Raw genomic sequence first — 17,872 nt, 5'->3', positions numbered from 1 at the left:
GGGTGTTGCCATGAGTTTTGGGATTGTGTACTAATATGAAATGGTGCAAATGATGGACGGACTGGATGTCACACACATGTCACGTTGGCCCCCACAAAGCTTTTTGTAAACGAGCTCCCTGCAACAAAGACCCAAATATCACACGTTCCTCTGGCATAGAAACGAGCTCCCTGTTACAGACATGGACTTCGATCCAACTGTCCAGATCATGGCACAGTTGCCTTAATTTTACCAGTCAGATGATTTTGACCATCCAATTTTGTCCCTTGACTCTGTACTGCGGAACTAACCGTCCGCTTGAAGGCCAAAAATTGGATGTGCAAAGCTTTGGAGGCTAAGCTTAACTTACCATGTGTTGTATTGGGCCACTGTGATGGGTGCATGACACCCAATACGTCTATCATCAGTGTCTTCTTGGGTCATCCTTGCCTCCCAAAAAATCAGATGGGACATATCATGAAAAATCATGCCTAAACCTTTAAAATCCAGTGGTGAGGTCCACCTGGATCTTGGACTGGTCTGATTTTCTCTGTATCAATTCATCCTTGTGGGATGTATCTTGTGAATGGATTAGATGACATGTAAATAATAAAGTGTGCCCCCACAAACAATCTAAACGGTTTCTAATGGTGGTATTCTCATTCCAACTGTTCCTGTGGCATGGCCTACTTGAGTTTTTGAGTTTTTGATCCACCTGGTATTTATTTTCTAATAACAACACGAGGGCCCGCACGGATGGATTGGATGTCGTGCATACATCATGGTGGGCACCACACATTGACTTGTACGTTGAGCTTAACTTACCAAACATACTATTGGATCCAGCCTCGTTTATCAATGTGGTTTTTGGTCAATGGCCCATCCACAATGAAGCCCGTAATTTGGACGGTGCAGATTGGTGACCACATGCTACGTGTACGTTGGATAAGTTGCCACAATCTAGTAAGCAGTTGCAAACGCAAACCGTAGTGCCTGCCCCCGGCTTGGGGAAAAAAAAAAAAAAGACCAATTGTCTACATTGAGTCGTTGCGACCATTGTTCGGTAATCCGAACCGCCAACATGGTTTGGACCATTTTGGATGGCTCAGGCAATAAAAAGGAAAAATAATAGTAATAATGATAATAATCTACTGGGTGGATGAAATCTAACCCTCCGATGCGAAGTCCCGACTCCCGAGCAATCAGAGAGCTCCCTTCCACCAATTGAAAGTATCCAAGTTATCAATCATGATATCGATGCACGTATGCACGTTGCATACGTGTACAAGATCTGGACCATTTATCTATGAAGCCTTACCTTAGATAGGCCATACCCCCAAAAGCTATAGTCATATAATTCTAGCCAAGTGAATGACACGTGGATGGATGGAGATGGATTTTTGCCTTCCAACTAGTGGGCTTATCTTCATGGGCAGAATTGTCCGGTTTAAGTGTTTTTCAACCTTAGGCCATCCAAGCACTAACCACTGGATAGACGGTTTGGATCCACCGGCTCACCTGCCAGGTTTCAAATACTAGAGGGGCACGTCTTACGGGGGCTCGGACTTGTGACACGTTGACACAGACTAAGTGCTTCGTTACCACTGGGGGAAGTGGGCACAGATTGCCTGGTTCCTGCAGTGGGAAGCTGTGTGGGGCCCACAGATATGCGTGTGACAAATCCACTCCGTTGGTAGGTTTTGCAATGTCACGACAGGACAAAATTATATTATTCTTAAAAACAAAAGCATATATAAAAACTAAACTAATTATATATTAGTAGTAGAATTTAGATGGCTCGTGTCTCTCAACTCCCATAAAACACACAAACAAGATGTGGTCAAATTAAAAACTGCATGTGTCAACTATTAGTATTAGAATTTTCATTAAATAGTGTTAATAGATTCTTTAATACCATGCTACTCCTGAAAACAAAAACATGTATCATAAATTTTATTTCTTCTGGTGTAAGTGAAGAACTGATTTAGTGAGGAAAATTGAAATTTCATTTAATAAATCGAGGAGATAAAATTTCAAACAAAATTCACAATAAATTATTAAATACAAAGAAGCATAAAATTCAGAATTTCAATCAAACTAGCAAGTTAGGACGGATGCAACCTATTACTATGAAATCTAAAATTTTTGAGTAAGAAATGATAATAGAATAGAACCTTTCTGTAAATCTTCACAATGAGCATATGTTTTTATAATTTTTAGTAGGAATTATAATCTAATGGTATATATTATATCCTGTGTACTCGTGTTGCATTGTGCACACTCTTTCTCTATTTTTAACCAACCACAAATTTTTTTTCTTAAAAGTGCTTTAAATTTGTCTAAATTGGAAATCTATCCATCTCTTCTGTTCAGTTTGTTTTATTCCCTTAACTTTCATTTCTAATGAGTTTTCACACTGCCATTACTGAAATATATGATTGTGGGGCGATTCACATATACTATATGTTGATGCAAAAATTTGGTTCACCCTTGCCTAGCTCCGAGCACTAACTCCGAGCCCTATAAGCCTGCATAAAAGAAGGACAAAGGAGACCTTGACTAGAGCAGGGGACCCTCCGATGCCAAAGTCAAGCTAAGAATCCGGGCCTAAGTAGTGCGGGGGGTAGGTTTCTGGTGAGAGATATTGCGTACCTTCCAATGTAGATGAGACTCTTATCTATAGAGAAGATAAGACAGTGTGGTCTGTAATTTCAGGTACAATTTCAGTCATTACACGAGATGTCAGGGAGTGATGGATGTCGACAATTACACAATAATTACGTCGTGGGTGGTTACTCATGTCGTGTGTTACTGGGAGAGAATCTCGTACCTAACTGATCTAGCCGAGCCGAGATGACCGAGGCCGAGCCGAGTTGACCTGCCGAGGACGCACTGACCAGTCGAGCCAAGCTGACCTGTTGAGGCGGAGCTGAGCTGGCGAGGGCGAGTAGAGGTGTCGAGGTCGAGCTAGTTTTGGCCGACATCTCTACCTTGGCCATTGAGGAGCTCACTAGTCATGACCGGCGCTAGCCAATCTCATGTCCCGCTGAGATGTCCGAGCTGACCTAATCTCCTTAGTCAGTCCATTTTTACCCATAACAGTAAGCCCCCTATTTTCGAGCTCCGTAGTGGATTTGGAAATTAAGTTGGTTTTGTTGAGGTTGGACATTTTAGTTAAGTAGGAGTGTTGGAGTGAGCTCTTCCTTCTTAGTTGATCTTGTCATTTGCTTCTGTTGAATAGATAGGTTGGCTGCAATGACCCCTTCATGAGGAGCCAAGCAGTTTACTTTAGAGGATTATTTTCTCTTGCACTAAGAGATCCTCACTATAGATCGCACGATCCGAGTAGCGTTACCAATTAGTGATCCGACCTCTTTTTTAAGGGACGGACGACTGGTGAGGACTGTTTTTCCCTTACACTTAGAGAAGTACTCAGCAATTTGTGTAGCTCAGAGTGAAAAAAAAAAGAAGAGATTTTCTTCCCGATCTAGGGAAGCTCTTCCATAGTAGAATTCATGGTAGAGGATTTTTTTCCCTTTTAAAAATGGACGTCACTCTTGTTGAGTAGGTTGGTCAGTCGGTGCACTCCTGGTCGAAGGGCCTCTTGAATCCCTGAGAGTAGTAGACCTTCATGCATTTAGCATCTTATGGGCGAGATAAGAGCCCCTCCCCCCCCTCCCCTCCCCCCCCGTCTTCTAGTTGATACATCGCTTAGTATTTAATGTTGAGGTCGGAGTTGGCCGATGAGCCTTATTGTCGAGTTTAGCTGTCGAGGCCGAGTTGACATGCTAAGGCCGAGCTGACCTGTCAAGTCTAAGCGGGCCTGTTGAGGCCAAGTTGAGCTGCTGAGGCCGAGATAAGCTGACCGAGGTTGAGTTAACTTGTTGAGGTTGAGCTGCTTTGTTGAGGCTAAGCTGGCCTATTGAGGTTGAGCTGAGCTGACATGTCGAGGCCGAACTGACATGCCGAGGCCGAATTGACATATTGAGGTCGAGTTAACCTGTTGAGGCCGAGTTGAGTTGACCTGCTGAGGCTAAGTTGACCTGATGAGGCCGAGCTGCTCTGCCAAGGCCAAGTTAAACTGTCGAGGCCGAGCTGAGCTGACTAAAGTCGAACTAATCTATTGAGGTCGAGTTACTCTACTAAGGCTGAGCTGAGTCGACATATCGAGGCCGAGCTAACCCTTAAAGACTGAGCGGGCCTATTGAGGCCAATCTGAACTGTTGAGGCCGAGCTAATCTAACTGAGGCTAAGCTGACCTGCCGAGGCCGAACTGACCTGTTGAGGCCGAGTTGCTCTATTGAGGCCAATCTGAGCTGTCGAGGCTGAGCTGAGTTGACTGAGGCCGAGCTACGCTGACCGAGGTCGACCAGACCTGTTAAGGGCGAGCTGCTCTGCTGAAGCCAAGCTGGCCTGTGAGGGGTGAGCTGAGCTGACACGTCGAGATTGAATTGAGCTGACCCAGGCCGAGTTGACCTGATGAGGCCAAGCTGAACTGTCAAGGCCGAGCTGACCTGACTGAGGCCGAGCTGACCTCCTAAGACCGAACTGACATGCCGAGGCCGAGCTATCCTGTCAAGGCTGAGCGGGCCTGTTGAGGCCGAGTTGACTTAATGAGGTTGAGTTGCTCCACCGAGGTGAAATTGAACTGTTAAGGTTGAGCTGAGTTGATTGAGGTCGAACTAACCTGTTAAGGTCGACTGCTCTGCTGAAGCCAAGATAGCCTGCTAAGACTGAGCTGAGCTGACATATCGAGGTCGAACTGACATGCTGAGGCCGAGCTAACCCTTAAAGACTGAGCGGGCCTATTGAGGTCAAGTTGAATTGTCGAGGCACCTGACTGAGGCCGAGCTGACTTGTTGAGGCTGAGCTGAATTGTCGAGGCCGAGCTAACCTGATTGAGGCCTAGCTGCTCTGCTGAGGCGAAGTTGGCCTGCTAAGGGTGAGCTGAATTAACATGTCAAGACCGAGTTAAGCTGACCGAGGTCGAGCTGACCTGATGAAGCCAAGCTGCTCTGCCGAGGCCAAGTTGAACTGTCAAGGCCGAGCTAACCTGACTGAGGCCGAGCTGACCTCTTGAAGCCGAACCGACATGCCGAGGCCGAGCTATCCTGTTAAGGTTGAGCGGGCCTGTTAAAGCCGAGTTGACCTTGATGAGGCCGAGTTACTCCGCCGAGGCCAAGTTGAACTGTCGAGGCTAAGCTGAGCTGACTGAGGTCGAACTAACCTGTCGAGGTCGAGCTGCTCTACTAAGGCCAAGATGACCTGTTGAGGCTGAGTTGAGCTGACATGTCGAATTCGAACTGACATGCCGAGGCCGAGCTAACCTTAAAGACTAATCAGGCCTGTTGAGGTCAAGCTGAACTGTCGAGGCCGAACTGACCTATCTCTATTGAAATAATGTCACCAAGCTCTGTGGACCCCACCATGATGCTTATGCTGTATCCATACCACCCATCTATTTGGAAAGATCGTTTTATGGCATGAGAAACATAATGAAATAGATCTAAAGTTCAAGTGAACCCCACCATAGAAAACAGTGGAGACAGTGACATCCACCGTTCAAAACTTCTCAGGGGCCACAAAAGTTTCCGATCAAGCTTATATTTTTATTTTCACTTCATCTATCTCTGTGTTAACTTGTGAATAGATTGGATCTAAAAATACATCATGGTAGGCCCTATAAATGTTTCAACGGTGGGTGTGACTGATCCCACGGTTTTCTGTGGTGGGTCCACTTGAACTTTAGATCTATCAAATTCTTGTTATTATGCCATAAAACGATCTCTACGAATGGTTGGACGGTATGGATAGAACACATGCATCATGGTGGGGTCCACAGAGCTTGGTGACGTCACTTGAGTAGAGATTTAATTACCGACCTTGTCAGTATCTAATCCGCGCTCGTTATTTAAGCCCTCGTTTGCATATTTTCCCGCCTGGAACCCTCTCTCGCTCTTCCTCTCTCTCTAGGGTAATCTTCATTCGAGAAATGAAGCCAAAACCCAAACAGAAGTAATCAGATCCAGCTCCAAAGGTACGGACGGCCTTCAAACTCTCTAATTTTCCCAAGAAAACCTAGAAAAATCCATCTCTTTTTGTTCCTTCTACCGGCATTTGCGTGATTGTCTTCTAATCTACAGCTCATTTTGGAGGAAATCATTGGCCTGACGACGAAAAATGCGAGCGGTTTGGCTGCCAACATCTCCTCGGGCGATTGCGTGCACTTGGCAGGATGCGTCGTGGTGGTCTACAACATCGAATCTTGCGCTCAGAAGCACCTCTTGGTGTCTTCGCGGATGCCAAAGCCCTTGAGCTGCGTGTCTGTCTTGCGTCGAGATGGTGGCAGCTGCATCGCAGCTGGAGAGGTAACTGTATCTTGCTTTTGTTGTGGTTGCTACTGTTGCTGTCTTCCCATTTCGGTTTGTAATTTTTCGAGGATTGAATGTGGGAATTTAGGAGATAAAATAGAGTGAGAGTTAGGCTGCGTTTGGATGCACGGTTGAATTGAATTGGAATAGTTTTAGCTCGATAAGGTGTGAAAGGACCAAATTGTAGTTATGTACATCCAAATGCACCCTTCAAGATTGGAGGAATTATATGATCCTCGAGTCGAGGATATCCAGAGTATCCTTGAGCCCTGAGTGGGGACAAGTTGGCCCCATTCTACTTCTTATTGTAATTGGTGCATTCTTGCCCATGTTTATTTTTAAATTTCGATGCATTCAATTGTGAAAGGATTTATGACATAATGATGATGATTTTGTTCTTCCGTTGTGAAAGTATCTGATATTTCTTGCAAACAAATATGTAAATGTGAGGGCCAAAAGATGTAACAAAAAAATAAAAATAAAATCAGAACCATTTATTTTTTCACTCCAGAGAAATCAGGACCTTAATTTTAGTTTTTACTTAATCTTGTAGACTAGTTTTGGTAGATATTGGTGTCTGAAGGAGGCATATGTCAAAGCCATAGGGGCTGGTCTTGGATATGGGTTGGACAGATTGGAGTTCCATCACACCAACTGGACTGACATATCTATCCATGTTAATGGGGAGGAATCAAGAGCATGGGGATTTTGGCATTTTAATCTGGGCAAATGATATTGGGTCAGTGTTCCATCTTGAACTTATTCTCCTTCCTTTATTCTTGTAGAAGGGGATTGCTAATTCCCGGTGCCCAATTTTTCTGCATCCTGACCCAGTACACGTGCGGGATCTAGGACATCCATTAAAAATAAATAAAAATTACCAGATTGCATGTTTCCTGTTCTAGAAATCCTGCTGGCCCACGTATGAAATGAGCAACATGTGCCTTTGAATGTAAACTGTTGACTATCATACATCTTACTGTCTATTTGATTGTACATGTGCGGCCCAGCTGATAGAAGGACTGGCCAGATTTTTGGCTTAGGAAATTTAACGACGATGCCACCCTATAGACATCACCTGCACTGGTCATAGTTTTGAATATCAGTATTGTATCGGCAAATACGACCATATCATATTTGTATTAGCCTGATACCATATGTGATGCAGGGCCAAATCGATCCGGCCGAAAGTAAAAATCAGCAGATAGGGGCCCATAAAGGCCCAAGTTTAGACTTGTAAAAAATTAAAAAATTAAAAAATTAAAAAAGTTATTTTCCTCTTCTTTTTTCATTTCATTATTGCGGGGCCCACCAGTATGGAGTGTTGGGCTAAAACTGAAATGCCACTGTTTCAGGCTGGGCACTGTGTAACATCTCTTGGAGCATCATGTTCCTATCTTGTCTTTGCTTTCTGTCACAATCAGAATCTTGGGCACCCTAAGGCATAGGAATATGATGCTTCATCCAGAGGAAAGACATTTATTCCATAGATCAACGGATGGCAACATTGGAGCTTCCTTTTGGTGGCAACTTCATGGAATGGACCACGCCCTCATGTCTCCCCTATCAAAGATCATAACAATCCCATGGAAATGGACAGCCAACAGTTCACATTTACTGGGTAGAAAGAAACATTATATCATGGGAGAAATTCGGTGTATCTCCCATCTAGATGGCCCCACAAGAATGTTTCTGATATGTTCAACTTTTTGGGGTGAAAAGAAGCTCCAAAACACCTGGATTTATCCTCTTCCTTTTGTTATTGATCTGGTCTTGTTACGGTGAACAAGCTCCTAATGTAGTTTCACATTACAGGTATCTGTTGCAAGAGGTCCTCCAAATAGAGCTGTTGAGAGTTACAGGAGAAGGCTGGAACAGGTCAAATTCAAGGAAGAAGAATATTATTCTCGTCTCGAACTTCCGGATGCGGGTTTTATTTTGCTTACTGTGGATCGGCCCATTTCAATGATGAGCAGGGAGAATGATCTAACCACAGCTTAGAAGGTTGTTCTTATAGCCTCTCTGCAGGTTCTTGCAAAAAATTAGTTGGATCTTGTCAGCAGTATGTTTGAAGAAGATAAGATGCAATTTGATGTATATTAGCGTAAATGTTCATGCGATGGGGTATTTCTTTCTTCACATACAATAAATAGAAAGTGAACAAATTAATGAAGATGCTTCATGGTCCAAGCCACAAAGTGAGCATTTTTTAGCTACTTTATAGAAAGGGAACAAGTGGAACATGTGTTTTTACCAAGCCATCCATCCGACCTAACAAATCATTTTGGGGCATGAGCCTAAAAATGAGGTAGATCCAAAGCTCAAGTAAACCACACTATAGGAAAGTGAGTAAAGAGTGGGGATTGAATGCCTACAGTTGGAAACTGCTTGGGGGCAACAAAAGTTTCGTATCAAACTGATATTTGTGTTTTCCCTTCATCTAGGTCTAGGTGGCCGTATAAACATGATAGAAAATGAATATCATAGTCGGCCTTAGGAAGGTTTCAATGGTGGGTGTCATTCTCCCCACTGTTTCCTGTGGTGTGATCTACTAGAGCATTCGATCTGCCTCATTTTTTTGGCTCATGCCCTAAAATGATCCGGCAAAAGCCTGGATAAAACACATACACCATTTTGGCTCCAAAGATTCAGGTTACCAAGCAATATCTCACCCAAATATATAGTTTCGATGTGTTGCACCATTTAATGCAACTCAGTTTTTAATGATATTTAGGCCTATGAAATGCCACACATGTAGTTTCAAAGTGGAGCCTTGCGGAACTTCACTTGTTTGTCAGTCTCTCTATGCAGTGGATGATTTGTTGGATCAGGCATGGGCAGCTGATGGACAACTTGGATCTTGCTCAGTTGACATGATTGATGATGTGAGTGTGGGCTTAGTAGAAAACCTTTGAACAGTAAAACATTATTCCATTGAAGGCATGTTTGGATGACCCAAATCCATCCTATTAAACTGTAGACCGAGTAATTATTACTTTTTGAAATTGGATGGGTACAAACTGGAAGACCAATGTACTTGAGCCGCCGGATTAGGCAGTCCTCTCTCATAGTAAATAACAGTGCCTTGCAAAAAATTAGTGGGATCTTCTCAGCAGTATATTCCAAGAAGATAAGATAAAATGTTCCATCAGATGCAATAAATAGAAAGGAAACAAATGGAAGATGTGCTAGGCCAAGCCATGAAGTGAGCATTTTTAGCTACTTTATAGAAAGGGAACAAGTGGAAGATGCGACGGAGACTATGTTTTATCCACTCCATCCGTCTTAACAAATCATTTTAGAGCATGACCTTAAAAATGAGAAAGATCCAAAGCTCAAGTGGACCACACCATAGGAAAGAGTAGGGATTGAATGCCTACGGTTAGAAATTTCTCCAGGCAACAAAAGTTCAAACTAATATTAGTGTTTTCCCTTCATCCTGGTATAGGTGGACATGAATATGATAGCAAATGAACATCATGCTAGGCTTTAAGAAGGTTTCAATGGTGGGTATCATTCTCTCCACTATTTCCTGTGGTGTGATCTACTAGAGCTTGCAATCTACCTCATTTTTGGCTCATGCCCTAAAATAATCCGGCAAAAGTTTCGTTAAAACACACACCATTATGGCTCCAAAGAGTTGGGTCACCAGGCAATATGCCTCCCAAATATTAGTTTTTGATGTGTTGCACCATACAATTCAACTTAGTATTTAATGATATTTAGGCTTATGATCTTGATGCCACACATGTACTTTTAATGTGGAGCCTTGTCTGACTTCACTTGGCTGTCGATCTCTCTATACAGTGGATGATTTGTTGGAACAGTTGTAGGCAGCTGATGGACTGCTTAGATCTTGCTCAGTTGACATGATTGATGATGCAACTGTGCTTAGTAGAACGCCTTTGAATGGTAAAGCATCATTCCAATGAGGGCTTGTTTGGATGCCCAAGCCCATCATATTGAACCGTAGAATGAGTAATTATTATTTATTGAAATTGGTTGGTTACGAACTCAAAAGGCCTATGTACTTGAGCTGCCCGAGTACGCAGTTTTGTCTCAACGTAAATGACATTGTTTGCAAAATATTAGTCGAATATTGTCAGCAGTATATTCAGTATATTCGAAGAAGATAAGATGCAATTTGATGTACACTAGCAAAAACTGCTCCATCGCATATGATAAATAGAAAGAGCAAATGGAATATGCACATGGCCCACACCATAATGCGAGCATTTTTTAGCTACTTTATAGAAAGGAAACAAGTGGAAGATGCGCCAGACCCGTGTTTTTTGTCCCTCTGTAAACGGGTCTTAGCAGATCGCCTGCTTTTCGATCTCACTCCCACTCATGAGTTAGACATTGTAACTTTACATCATTCATATTTTCTTTTTCTTTATAGTCTCTCTCAGGTAAATGGGTCTTCGCGGATCGCTTGTGTTTCGACCCTCCACTCCCACTCCTGAGTTGGACATTACACCTTCGCATCGTCCATTCATTCATATTTTCCTTTTTTTTACTGCCTCTTTCAGGTAAACGGGTCATGGTGGATTTTTTGTGTTTTGATCATTCATTTTCATTTCTGAGTTGGACAGATATGAAAACATAGTCATCTGGGGTAGTTGGATGTTGGACACACTGAGCATCTATCAAAGGTGTCTTTCTACATTCTTCTAAGGATATCTTTACAAAAAACAAAAAAAACCTCCAAGGATGCACTGGTTCAAGAAGAGTTGGTCATGTTGCCATTCTAATAATATCCCAACCCCTACCAATGATATGATTTGTCCCATTGTAACAAGTACCAAAAAGGTTTGATCCACTTCATCCATGCCTACAACCTCCATTAGCAACCCTGCCTCCAACTGTGGATTCCACAATGAGGATTACTATTTGCATTGGGCCATGACCATGATTTCCACTCATCGCTAAGTGGAAATTACAAATGATTGATCAAACATTGTCGGGGTAGATGAGGATGTTGCATTATAAAACCTATATTCCTGCTGTAAAAGAGGATACATTGTATTCATCATAGGAAGTACTAACCCCCCAGCATGGTGAAACTTAGGATTTAGAACAACCAGCAACTGCACCAACCTTGTTTCATCACGTTACTTCTAGTATGTTTCATCATCTTCTTTACAATGAAATGGGAAAAACTAATACACATTCAATTCATCCCCCCATCCCTCATAGACTAACATAATACTCATGATCTTTCCACCTTGTTTGAATTGAGATATGTCCAAAAGCAATTGATAGACCCTTGTAATATGGCTTTTTTTCAAAGTACATATCATGTGTTGTACTTGTATCCAAAGTCTCTTTGGGAGTTCTTGAGCATGATGCCATTAACTTAAGGACTCCATACTATTCAATAACCGAGTCATAACCAGATCATTATCTTTCATCCACTGTTTATACTTGGAATCATCTTCCATGGCATAACCTCTCAAAAACACCTAATTAACTATCATTCTCTCATTTTGTCTCTTTCTTCTCATCTTAACCTCTTAGAACTCCCTTTATCTTTTTATCTCTATGTTGGACATAGGCTTGTAGGGCCCACTTGTGGGCAACCACTAGTGGGTAGGTCACACGAGAGTTTTCCTCATTTTCTCATATTTATGTTTTCTGTCAGTGGTTTAAAGTTAAATTTTTAATTCAACTTCAAATTTAGATTAGACAAGTGTGAGATCGGATGAGACTAGATAACCTCCAACCTTATCCAAACTCTCAGACGCTTCCCTATAAAATGGGGAGTTCACTCGTGAAAATTATTATGAAGTTTCGAGAATTTTAGAGAGAAAAGGGAGGTATAATACTCTATATACATTCTCTGATACTACTGAAAGTTGGCCCTGAAGAGTTGGCCCGTAGGATCCAACGATCTGCATGATTTTTGGAACCTTCACAAAAGCCAAAGATGAATGGTGCACATCCAGTCGTCCAACTAACCACTACGGAGCAAAGAAGTCTGATCACCCTTCTGATTCTACGGTTAAGATGGCTCTGAATTATGATATATGGCTCAGATTGTATAAGGGATGGGGCCATATGGACAGAATGTATATTATCTCTCTTTTCTCTCTGAAACTCTTGAAACTTTAAAATACCTATCACGAGAGGATTCCTTCCCATTTTATAGGGAAGCGTCGGGGAGTTTGGATGGTGCTAGAGGTTATCCGATCTCATCTGATCCCATTCTTATCCAATCTAAATTCAAAGTTGAATTTGAAATTTAACTTTGAACGACCGAGAAAACACATATATGAGGAAATGAGAGAAACTCTCTCGAGACCCACACTAGTGGTTGCTCATAAGTGGGCCCTACGGGCCCATGTCCAACATCGCCCACTCAATCACGTTGTGAGATAGGCACAAAGAACACTGTCCATCTAGCGTATCGTAATAACCAAAACTAAATATCACGATCAAAAGGAGGCGTGGGACCAACTGGAACACCATTATCTTCTCACAAGTGTTTGAGTACTAAGCGACTACCTAAGTAGCACTCAATAATCCAAGCTTTGCAATGCATATCTTAGTCCACCAGATGGAGTTAACTCCCGATTTACAGAAACTCTGGCCACTACACCCGTCAGTGCGCCAACAAGAATATGGTGCAACAAAGCACATGACACGAGATCATCGATGACTCAAGGAATTCTAGCCTGTAGTCACGGGGAGTTACAAGGTGTACATGGAAAATAATAGTGCTAAAGACGTGTTAGGGATTGGCGTTTACCGCCTCCGTACGTGTGTCGGGCGAACAATAATTCTCCGTAATACTCGTTTTTTTTTTTCCATCGGGCATGCATCAGAGTTTAATTTCTCTTTCTAGGTTGTTGGTTGATGGTTTTGACATTCTTTTTTCCAAGACAATAGTTTCATTAAGACTTAATAATCCCATGATGACGACATCACGTCACGTACACCCTTATGTACGTATCAAAGGAGGAAGCGGGTCGCGCCAATTTCCTTGTGGCTAGGCGAGTACTCCCGATCGTGCTGAAGACCCTATGCGCATGTGCAAACATCTGAAAGTCCTCACACTGGGAAGATGCATATGGGCTGCTTTATAAAGTGATCCAGATTGTTGGATTGGAGGGACGCGATGATTGAGCCATTGGATCGCATGGATCACATGATCGGGCCATTGATCGTTGATCGTCCACATCAATCTTAGACTTTATCATATTTTAGGATTTAGTTTTTGATTATTTTATATTTGGACACATTAGAAGTGTTTTAGTTGATCTTATTTAGACTATGGGTATTTTCATTAAAGTTCACAAGACGGGGATTTTTGTAATTTTTGAAACTTCTTGGATCTATAAAAGAGGAGGGCACGTGACCTCTCCCTCATTGAATTTTGTGATTAAAAAAAAATAAAGAGAGAGAAAAGCTCTTGCCTTCTTCTCCCATCTTCATGCGATTTGAAGATACTTCCATGCGATTTGGAAGGAAGATTAGTGCGAGGCTAATCTTCATCAACGGAGGTGCGAGGTCTCCATCTATCCCCACACCGTCTTCTCTTTTCTTCCTCATCCAAGGATTCTCTTCAAATTCTTAATTCTCCCATCCTAAATCTTCGTCTTCTCCCAAACCCAACTTTCTCATACCCATCCACAATCGAAACCCTAACCCGAAATCTAAAAGTCACAATTTTCCTGTTTTCCCAAAATACCCAAACCCTAATTTTCACCCGATGTTGTATTAGGTTTCCTATTTTGAAATAGACGATATCCTATACTAATTGGATGTCCCTACATGCATTAGATTATACTTTCTTTTTATTTAATGATGTTGAGTTATGATGTTGGTAGCTTAGGCTAGGATTATGCATGATTTTCTTTTGATTTTCATAATATTTGTGATGATTATAGCGATGTTTGTGTTTTTTTGTTAAATATCTTAATTCGGCTATTTGATCTCATATGTTACTTAACTCATGCATCGGTCCTGCATCACCCCATATTTGCATGGGGAAGTTTCATTTCAAATTTATTTATTCTAAACGTAAATAATGATGATGCACCTCTTACTTTATCTACTATGTCAAATGAATTTGTAGTATCTAAATCTATAAAATGTAACGCGATGTTAGGTTACATTAAAAAAAATCGTATAAAAAGACTAGCACATTCTGATCTGTTAGGTTAATTATTCAAAGTTAATTTGTCATTTTGTGAACACCGTGTCTAGAAAGATATATAAGAAATCATTCCCTAAAGCGGCTGGGTCCAAAGGTTTGCTAGAGTTAATCCATTCAAATATCTATGGATCATTGAATGCGCGTGCTAGAAATGGATGTCAATACTTTATTACTTCTATTGATGATTACTCGCGCTATGGATATGTGCATCTCATCTCCCACGAATTTGAGGTTTTTAACTGTTTTCTCAAATACAAAGTTGAAGTAGAGAATCGTCCTGAGAAAAAAATTAAAATCCTTAGATCTGATAAAGGTGGTGAGTATACATCTAAAACATTTAAATCGTATTGTGAAAACGTTCGTATCATCCAGCAGTATATTATAGTTTATGCTCTACGCATACCTCTCTCTAATTTGTGGCCATCAAATTTATGGTAGAAATAGACCAGTCAAGTCTAATCAATATGCTTTTGGGGTATGGTACGTACAAAACAAGAGTCGTCGTTTTGAAGGTAGGGATTATTCTTCATGCATGCCACAATTTTGGTATGTGTTTGTTGACTCCTTCCATTAGTTTGGATACTATGTCCCACTCAATGATCTATCCAAACAACACCATATGCATGGTTGGATGCATATTTTCATTCCCACCCATGTTTACCACATATGATACCCTATAGTTGCAAAAGGTGAGCCCCATAGTGGTGCTTATTTGGCATTGCAATAAGGTCGGTCCATTCGATACATTGACATGATGACCAATGCCTCACTTATGCCTCAAGTGGTACAAACCAAAAGCCCAAGTATTCATGTTTATTCGAGATTAGCTATGCTGACCCTATACACATGTTCAATGCAGCATTCATTTTTTTAAAGAGAGAGAGAGAGAGAGCATTCGATCAGAAATTTGACGGGGACATGAGAAATGACACCCCTGCTGCCGAACCAACAAGTCTTAATTGGACAATAATATAAACTAACATGATGTTTGGGAGTTTAATCTTAGTGTTAATTGCACCCTCGTTCCCTCAAAGGCACCTGGGAAGCATGTATGAGATCCAGACCTCTGGTCTAACGGACTATTCTATACTCAGGTGATGGTTTCAGACAATCCTAACTGTTTGATTTGAGGGAAGAATATATGACTGCCACTAAAATTCAGCCCAGATTTTCAGTCATGGCCCCTACATAGTCGGGGCTGCCAGAAAAGGAGTCTAGAATCATAAATAAGATCCAGAACACTTGTCCAGCGGGCCACACGATGGATGCTTCATGGCCTTGTACAATCTTAATGACTTGACCAGAAGTTTTTAAAAAAAAAACCAAAAAACCAAAAAAAAAAACAAACAAACAACCCGCACGTGGTTTGGGGGAATGATAAGCATCGTGGGTGTGCTCCCCACAGATGTGAGTTCAATTCCCCTCCTCGAGATTACCCGATGCACGAGGTTTGCAGGTGATTGCGTGCATCTGCAAGGAATAGTCTCGCCTTAAGATGGGGCGGGACCACCCCGACATCATAAAAGAAACAAGAAAAGGGGGAAAAAAAAAAAAAACTAGAATAAGAAGAAGAAGACCGTTGCCAAATTGAGGATCATCCTCCTGGCCCGAAAACCCACATATAGTGGATGGCTGCTATCCAGTGTCCAGATATTGTGCATATCTGCCATTTGGCCCCGTGAGGACTAGTGTACTGTAAGCCACTAACAATTAGCATCCACCATTTGATCTTCAACAGATTGCAGAGAGAGAATTTCTCGAGATAGTGTAGACAGATATACCAAATGAAATGATATTCCACCCTCTTCATATCACATTCAATGATTTACAAGATGAGAACAGCACTGACAGATGGAGCAGTACCTTTGAAATTAAATTCGCGGAGAAAATTCATCAGCAAATGGGATTGCTTTCAGAGACTTCCTCTGCCGATGCCAATACCAGTTGGGGAGCAGGAATGCCTTCCTTTCTTGCTTTTCGGCGCTCGCGTTGGAGGCGGAAGGCCTCCCTCTTCCTCGCCTTGTAACTGTTTGGATTATCGGGCTGTACTTCGCGTGGATAAACACTTATCTGTTGCAATTGCCACACAATAAACCATATGAAATAAAAAGAGAAATAGAAATAGAAATAGAAAAAGACCATGTACAGCAGATTTGTAACTCGACCTTTTTCCTGTCTGGACCGAATTTCTCGAACTTCACCAATCCGTCGATCAGGGAGAAGATAGTGTGGTCCTTTCCTAGTCCAACATTCTTTCCAGGGTGAAACTGAAAAGGCAGGCCATTGTAAGATATGAATCACATAATAGCACTCCATAATGCATACATAATCATAGAATCTGGTGGAGAGGAGAATTTGGAAGAACATAGGACTAGAACTTCTGTCAAGTTCAACTGAAGAGACATTCGCAACCCACCACTTTACACATACCTGTATTGTTGACTAGGGAGAAATGCGAATGCTACAATGCAAAAGTAGGTTTTTTTAATCCTACCCTTGCTACATGGTATGCAAGTACCAGGTTGTTTATCAAGTGAGCCACACATCTATCTGCAGGCCAGTCAGGTCATCAGGTGGGCCACATGAGTACACAAAGATGGATGACTAGAATGAAATAGACCAACATAAACCTTCAGCCATGGTTCAAAAACCCAAGAATTCGACTTGACTCTAAGTTCAAAGTGGTTGGATGAACTCAAAGACTCACCAGACTTGAATTAATATAATTATTGTAAGCTAAAAATATTATAGAAGGTAACAAATATTTAAAATAGTCGCGTCTAGTATAAATAATATGAAACAGAAACTAAACAGCAATGCAACAGAACTTGCTGTTTAAGAGCACTACTTACCTCATTAAGGGTTGGGGAGGTTGGGGACTTGATCCTAACTCCTCCCTTCTATTTTATTTTAATAAAATAGAGTCATAAGGTGAGTGACTCAGTTTGGGTCGCACTGAGTTGACTGCCATCGAGTCGTCTTGACAGGTCTTTTCCATGTCAAGACTGAGTCACCTCATACTAAGCGTCCCAGCAACTCAGCTCGAGATCTCGCCAAGCCGACTTAAATCGGCCGAGTTTCGAGTCGACTTGGCAAGTTTTAGAGCTATGCCTTCAGTGAACAAGTGGCCCACCTGATGATGTACAAGAACAATTTTCAGCACGTGGAGCATACACAGTGAGCCCAGTTGACGAACATCCCAGATCCCATGCATGTGGCAAGAGAAGTCTCAACAAAAACTCTTGAACTAAGAACAGAATCCGATTAACATAAATAGAGAACATAATAAGTTGAGCCTGATGATGAGGGGAGCTTATAATGACTTATTGTCATTAGGAGTGGCAATTGTCCAGCATGGAAA

General features: G+C 41.8%; 1 protein-coding gene across 4 annotated transcripts in view; it reads right to left on the bottom strand.

Moving 5' to 3' along the window:
• Positions 1 to 17,872, bottom strand: part of LOC131246738 (large ribosomal subunit protein bL27c) — an 82,795-nt gene that overhangs the window by 60,287 nt on the left and 4,636 nt on the right. For 2 of the 4 annotated variants that reach the window (XR_009171486.1, XM_058247116.1), the window contains exons 2-3: positions 16,677 to 16,778; positions 16,375 to 16,581 (exon numbers count right to left, since the gene is read on the bottom strand). Coding sequence is in view for 3 of the 4 variants with exons in the window: in XM_058247116.1 (XP_058103099.1) it covers positions 16,405 to 16,581; positions 16,677 to 16,778 (279 nt within the window). In the remaining variant the exon portion in view is untranslated. Of the gene's footprint in view, positions 1 to 9,255; positions 9,435 to 16,289; positions 16,582 to 16,676; positions 16,779 to 17,872 lie in introns of those variants that run through there. The other 2 variants (XM_058247117.1, XM_058247115.1) reach the window with 2 other exon arrangements.

Source organism: Magnolia sinica, chromosome 5, assembly GCF_029962835.1.
Source record: "Magnolia sinica isolate HGM2019 chromosome 5, MsV1, whole genome shotgun sequence".
NCBI lineage: Eukaryota > Viridiplantae > Streptophyta > Magnoliopsida > Magnoliales > Magnoliaceae > Magnolia > Magnolia sinica.
This window is presented reverse-complemented; position numbering and strand designations above follow the sequence as displayed.